Source organism: Prunus dulcis, chromosome 6 (assembly GCF_902201215.1).
Source record: "Prunus dulcis chromosome 6, ALMONDv2, whole genome shotgun sequence".
In the NCBI taxonomy this organism is placed as follows: Eukaryota; Viridiplantae; Streptophyta; class Magnoliopsida; order Rosales; family Rosaceae; genus Prunus; species Prunus dulcis.
The window spans coordinates 13588173-13595542 of NC_047655.1; the positions used below are offsets into that span (position 1 = coordinate 13588173).

General features: G+C 34.3%; 1 protein-coding gene across 1 annotated transcript; it reads right to left on the reverse strand.

Annotated features, from left to right (window-relative positions):
- Positions 1-2262: 2262 nt before the first annotated feature.
- On the reverse strand, positions 2263-4562 carry LOC117630316 (probable polygalacturonase At3g15720). Its single transcript, XM_034363055.1, has 9 exons — positions 4398-4562; positions 4178-4267; positions 3853-4083; positions 3581-3751; positions 3266-3473; positions 3094-3175; positions 2900-3008; positions 2682-2807; positions 2263-2578 (listed from the first exon to the last, which is right to left on the reverse strand). Exons 1-9 carry the CDS (start codon positions 4560-4562, stop codon positions 2357-2359), a joined length of 1404 nt encoding a protein of 467 aa, XP_034218946.1. The 3' UTR covers positions 2263-2356.
- Between the last annotated feature and the right edge of the window lie 2808 nt (positions 4563-7370).

Consider the following 7370-nt stretch of genomic DNA (forward strand, 5'->3'; position numbering starts at 1 on the left):
ATTGGATGATTAGCACATTAATTTGTGACAATTATTAATTCAATAATTATATATATATATATGTATATAGATATATATAAATAAGATGAACAACATATCACATCACCAAATATAATAATATCATGAAACATAATCGTACCACCAAATATAGTCATGCTTTACTTGAATACATCACCAAATATTTGCATATTTATTCATACCATCCTTTAAAAAAAATATTTTTTTGATACTTATTATTTTTTAAAACGTATTACGGTCTAATTATGTAATAACTTCAAAAATGATACTTGGTTTTATTATTTTTGTGAAAAATCTTATTAAGTTGTATGACTTTATTGGGTGTTTTATGAATTTGGGTTGATGTGAAAATATTGGAATTAAGTGAGTTTAATCTCAAATTTGGACTAAAATGCCCTTATGATTAAGTTTATAGTTTTTTTTTTTTAATGAAGTAGGCCCTTTTAAGCCCGATCCATGGGTTGGGCTTGGTCTTTGAATTTTCTAAAAAAACTCGGCCAGGCCCGGCCAGATATTTTCTCTCTCCTATTTAAAGCCCGGCCCGGCCTGCCCCAAGCCCATTAAATTTGGGTTGGGCTAGCCCAGCTCAGCCCCAGTGACGAGCCCTATACCTAAGGGTGAGCATAGTCAGGTTCGGGTTGGTTTTTTCCTCAAATTGGAATTGAGATTAGTACTATTTACCCCCTTCCATTCGGTCCGATTTTAATAATTTTTTTTTATAAAACTGTCTGGTTTGGATTGAACTAGTTCTGGTCCTGTTCGGTTTTGAACAGGATTATTATTATTATTTTTTAATACAAATTTCAACTGAAATTTAATTTTTTTAGCCTGAAAATTAACAAATTATCCAATTTCATACCAAAAGAAATATTGGGGCTAGAAAAGATAGATGTTTTGAATTTGAGCTTGTGTAAATATTAGTTATGAGATTAAAAATATAGCATTGGATATAAATAAATATTAAAATTATGTATTTTTTAATTTTGCTGGTTCGGTTACCTCGGTTCGGTTTGTTGGAACGAGAATTAGTTAGAACCGATTTAGTTTGGTTTTTAAAATTGGGTTTGACTTTTTTGTCAACACGATTATTTTCCGATTCGGTTTGATTCGGTTCTTTGGTTCTGAAGCTCACCCCTACATATACCTGGTGATACGGGCAAGGGTGGTCAATTGACCCATAGAACCCAAAATCTGTCATATAAGGGGAAAAAATTGACCCTTACAATGTGTTTGATGAAATACCCCAAAGGAACTCGCAGAGCCCAGCAACTTCTTTTATTTTTTCTTTCCTCCACGTCCTACTTCGTTCCACTTAAGTTTGACATCACACGAATACAGACGAACGAATTGGTAAAACTAACTGAAGAAACTTTGACATCAGCAACAGCAGAAAATACGTCCTCTAATAATAATCGTTTTCTCTGTGCCGTTTAAAGTCAGTCCCTTTGCTCTCTTTAGTGATCTTTCTGTACATATTCATTTCTTTGTTCTTCTTTGGGCCTTCTAATTTCTACAGCTAATTGTTCCCAAGGAACAGAATTTCTGTTCTTTTTTTTTCAGTCAACAAAGTAGGGTGATTTTGTTCTGCTAGTTTTGGAAAAGTATGAAGAATCAAGAATGGAAATAGAAATTCACTGGAAGAATGCTCTGCTGAACAAACAATTTTGTGCCTATTAGAAAGTCATAATAATCTTAACATGCACATTTTTTAAATATGCTCTGGAAGGGAAAGTCCTTATTAAGATGATTCTTTTAACATGTTGACCCCGGAACAAAAATTCCTCGATCCACGACTGCATGGTGAAATATGATTTACTCTCTTCTTCCAACTAAAATTGAATATTTACCTTGTTTTCCTTGAGTTTTGTTTCCATATCTAATACTTCCTTCCTTTACGAAGGAGAAAATAGTCAAAGCTTGGAGTCGGAATACAAACCTTTATTCCACACAAGAGAAAGATCAGAGTGTTGCCTGTTACTCTATATTTCAAAGATTCCGAGCGCATGTTAATTGGGATGTTGATTGAAAACTCATAGCAATTCAGGCAAGAGCGCTGTAATGTTGTTTTCTTTTCCCTTTTGAGCTCTGTAAACAAAATATATTTTAAAAAGAAATCAATGGGAATTAATTTGACACTGAAGAATCTGTGAACTATATATATATTGATTGGAGGAGATACCAAAACATAAATGATTCCATTCTTATTAGTTATATGGTAATTAATTTATTGCTACATCAGCAAACTAAAAAGGAAAAGAAAAACCATGAATAAACATAGAAGCCACCAACAACTAGGTTAGGGCTAGGGCTAGGGCTAAGGCTAGGGCTAGGAGCTATGTCAATGCAAAAGGCATGGGACAGAAGGCAAAGAGAAGGCAGAGGTGCCATGGGCATTGTCGCAGTAAGCATAAGACCTCTTGTTTGGAAGATCAGATTTTATGTTCACGTTGTTCATCACAATGTTTGTGCATCCGCCCCCTGCGCAGGCCAAAGTTATGGCTTTCTCATCAGTGCAAGTTCCGTTTATGTTTCGGTATGTGATGTCGCTAACTTGTACCGACTGCACANATCCAAATTACACAATTATAATCACTCTAATTAGTTACAAATCATATCATATTGCTCTATTTAGAGAATCAATTTATTATGTTATTTTATTTCACCTTGCTTATGTCCGTTGCTGAAGTAGGTCGTTTATCGAAATAGTGCTGGTCTATTATGATAGGATTTTTGGTGTCTTCAAATGTGATGCCTTCGAAAGTGATCTTCCTAGCATATCCCGATCCGCCCTTCATTCGATTCGTACAAAAATCACAATAGTCACAAAATTAATTAAGTTACTCTCATATTCAATTCAATTTGATACGCATGTTTCACTTACTTCCCATGTCTTGATTCTCACTCCATTTGTTGTCCCCTTGAAGCTGCAATTGCTCACTTGCACCTCTTCCACTTGACTGTATTCTCCATGTTCACCTAGACTTCCAATACTACATAAATATATACAAATCAGTTAATTGATTATTAATTAATAACTAAACCATTTTCATGTAATTAAAATGAATGAATGATTACCTAATACCATGGCCTGGTCCGCATCTAATATCCCTAATCTTGATATAAGACGAACCGCTATTGATGGCAATACAATCATCACCTGTATATATATAGCAAAACAAATAATAATTTACACCAATACCACCATAAACTAAAACTAATTAAGAAAAGGTTTACCATATATAATTACCAGTTGCTATGTGAGAAGATTGAATTGTGACTCGGGTTGATCGGGAAATATCAATTCCATCTGTGTTTGGACTGTCTTTAGGAGCCCAAATTAAGAGACCGAGAACTCGAGGGCCATTGCAGCTACAAATGCTTATATGATTTTTAGGGCTATTAAAAATTGCCAGACGACTCAATTGGAAGCCATGACATTTGTTGAAATGGAGAGCCTGCACCACCATGCATTAATTAATAAATACTAATTCTAACTAACAGTTTAAACTTCAATTTTAGATGACAAAAAAAAAATAATTTACGGTTCGGATCATTAACATACAGTTGGTCTCTGACAGCCCTTGCTACCGCAAGCTTTCCACCAAACAGCGCCGTTTCCGTCAATTCGACCTCCTCCATTGACCGTTAGACCTTGTACATCCGAAAAATGAATCCACATCTCCTTGTTTGTCCATGCACCAATGTTATTCGGTGCAACAATACTCCCTTGTATCTGTAAAACGTACAGAGCTTGTAAATAAAAGTAATAGCAATATAGGCATCAATTATTATTTTAGTTTTTTTAGTTTATGTGAATTATCGACATTTGTTTACCTGGAAATTTACTTTACTAGCCCTGCAAGGCCCTTCAAACGCCACAGCATTTAACAAGAATCTTTTGCCCTTTGGTACCACCAGGGTAAGGGTGCCTTGAGTTGATGAAGCACACATAGCTCCCCATGCCTTGAGGAAGGCCTTTGTATCATCTACTAGGCCATTCCCAACAGCACCGTAATCTACCACATTGAAAGTATTTGTTTTTGCTTCCCATGCTTCCAGGAAGGCCTGCTTTCAGTTGCACAATCAAGAAGAAGCAAATTCATTAGAAAATAGAAAATTGAATGGGGAAAAAAAAGAGAGAAAATGAAGAACTGTGTACTTGTGGATCATATTCTTCAGTTTGGGCATTTCCACGATTGAATGAGTCTCTTGTTGTTGATTCAGTCTCCCATCCTTCTCGGAAGGCCTCCTTTTAGTTGCACAAACATAAAATTAAAAAGAAAACGCAAATTAGATCAATGGGAGAAAAAAAAAAAAAAAAGAAGCAAAAATAAATAAATAAATAAATAAAAGAGGATGAAGAAATAGTGTAAATATACTTGAGAAAAACCCTCATCATCAGTTGGGGTGTTGTGATGAACAGCACCATAATCAAACAAATCGAAATCATCTGGCACGACTCTTCTAGCACTACATGAACTATTAGGTGAAGCAACTAGCCAAATAGTTAGGACCAAAACGGTGGCAGTAAGCGGGACCTTCATTTCTAATGAGTTTAGGATTTAGAGTTTAGGATTTAGATCGAGAGAGAAAAAAGAGCAAGGCTTTGGAGCTCTAGAAATAACTCAGATCACAGTGAAATGTCAGTGGGAGGTGAGCTATATATAATGTGTATAGTGCATGCATGCATGTGATCAAAACAACGAAAAGTAGAAAGAAAGAAAAAATTCAATCAATCAACCAATCAATTGAGAATTCAAATTCTTTCGTCAACCTTAACCGAAATACTTCTTCTGATTAATCAAAATTTCCATGTTGAAGTGTTGATTTATAAAACGTGAAACTAAATGAGCTCCAAATATTATGGCAATGATTTATTTTTAATTAATTGCATGTAAACCAAATAAATATTAGAATTATAAGATATAAATATTTGACTTCCAATCCGTATCTTAAGTTTTCAATAAAATATTGCTTTTATTGATGATTGATGATTACCAGAATTCATGGTTTATTGATTCTGTAGTGGAATACATTTATTGGTAATGTTTTTGTTTTAGTCAACCATTTGTCGTTGCATAATGCATTAAAAGGAAGTGGACCAGAAAATGGCCAATCTTCAATCACATTTATTAACCAAATTAGCCATAGTTTTTTTTTAAACGATCGCGAATTAGCCATAATTGGAAATTGCAAAAATAGTATATGCCGAAAGAATAATGCTATTTGAATATTTTTTTATGCGGCAGATGAGGTGGACAACCACATCAATTAAAATTAATTTAATCTTTTCTTTTCTTTTATGATTTATTGACACTTTATAATTGATGTGGATGTCCACTTCATGTGCCACATAAGGTGATGTGGGAATGTAATTAATAAGAGTAGCATTACTCAAACCAAAATAAATAAATAAATTGCAAAAATGTATGTGGGCTAATAAGCCAGTCAGCACCATTTTTTATTTTATTTTTTTAATAACAACCAGCTTGACTAATGTTATGGATTTAACTTCTAATTTGGGTTGATTCATTTGTTTTATGAGTTCTTTTTAGACCCAACTAGATAACTAAGGGCCAGTTTGACATTGCTGTGCTGTGAAAATAATGGCTGTTAAATTTGTTGTGAGAGAAATCAGCTGTGAGAGAAATCAGTTTGACATTTGGTAACACTACTACAAAAAAGCAAAAAGACGACGGTAAATCACCGTCGTGTATTCGGTTTTTCAATAGTCGTGGAATCCACCGTCATCTTTTCCCTCATAAACCACGACGCTAAATCACCGACGTTGTTACAATATACAACGTCATCAACAAATAAAAAACGACGTCTTTGTACCGCAAAAAGATCTAAAAAAGCAGTCGGGGATAAGAATAGACGACCAACTCTCTAAACAAACCGTCGTAAAAAAGGAAAAATATGACACATATTAACAGAACAAGGCCGCAAGATAGACATACAACGACGACAACTAAAATACGCCGCCGTTAAATATCATTTTCACGACAACAAAAAATATGGCGTCTTTAAATACATTAGAAGACGACGTTATTTATTCCTACTACGTCGCCTATATAAAAACAGCCGTCGTAAAATAAATTTTCCACTTCGATTTTTCTATAAAAGATGACGTGGAAATAGTTGTCAGTGTCATTATTTACGACGTATGTATTTATAGAGTAGACGTTGAACAACGAAACAACGTCGGTTACAAATATATGAGAGTCGTATTACAAAATTTATACGTCCTATTTTCAGAAACAAACAACGACGATAAATATTAGACGTTGTTAAATAAAACAACGTCGAAAACAAATAAAAACAGACGTGTTTAGTCTGCTAAAGTTTTAAAAAATAGTCGAGGATGAGAATAGACGACCAACTCAAACAAATCACCGTCGTTAAAAAGGAAAAATATGACACATATTAAAAGAACAAGGCCGCAAGATAGACATACAACGACGACAACTAAAACACTACGCCGTTAAATATAATTTTCACGACAAGAAAAAATATGACATCTTTAAATACATGAGAAGACGACGTTATTGAAATCTACTACGTCTCTTATTTACAAACAACCGTCGTGAAATAAATTTTCCACTTCGATTTTTCTAAAAAAGATGACGTGTAAATAGTTGTCAGTGTCATTATATACGACGTATGTATTTATGTAGTTGACGTTGAAATGCGAAACAACGTCGGTGGCATTTATATAGTCGACGTTGTATTTATATGTATTCATTACTCACGACGCACTTATTAATGTAGACGACGTTGAACTTCTAAACAACGTCATTATTTACGACGCACGTATTAAACAACGTCGGTTCCAAATTAATGTTCAGATAATTTATCTCGTTTTTTAGACGTCGGTATTATGGGATTGGAGTCGTGTTATTTTGAATTACATGGCGGTTCTTAATCCTTCCCCGACGTGATATCCTGGATAATTGCTTCACAATAGCGTCGTGGTTCTTCATTGTTACGTTGCTTTAAGACGTCGGTAAATATGCTGAATAAATGGTTAACCATAACGTCGTGTTTTATTTGAACAGACGTTGTTTTTTATGCAGAATATAATGATGTAATCTGGATCCAGTATTTTTTGCACTGATTGTTTTGTGGCCAAAACCTGTATAATGAAAGTGAAGAAATCACATTACAATATATTACAAAATTAATGTCATACACTGCCAATTACATAAGCATCATTCAATCCATATATCTTCACACCCACCTCGAATATTTTGACCACCTAACTCACCCACCGTTCATCAAATGTGTCAACATTTGGCATCCCTCTAGTAAATGGCTCACACTCAATTATCACATCACCTAAGACTTCATCA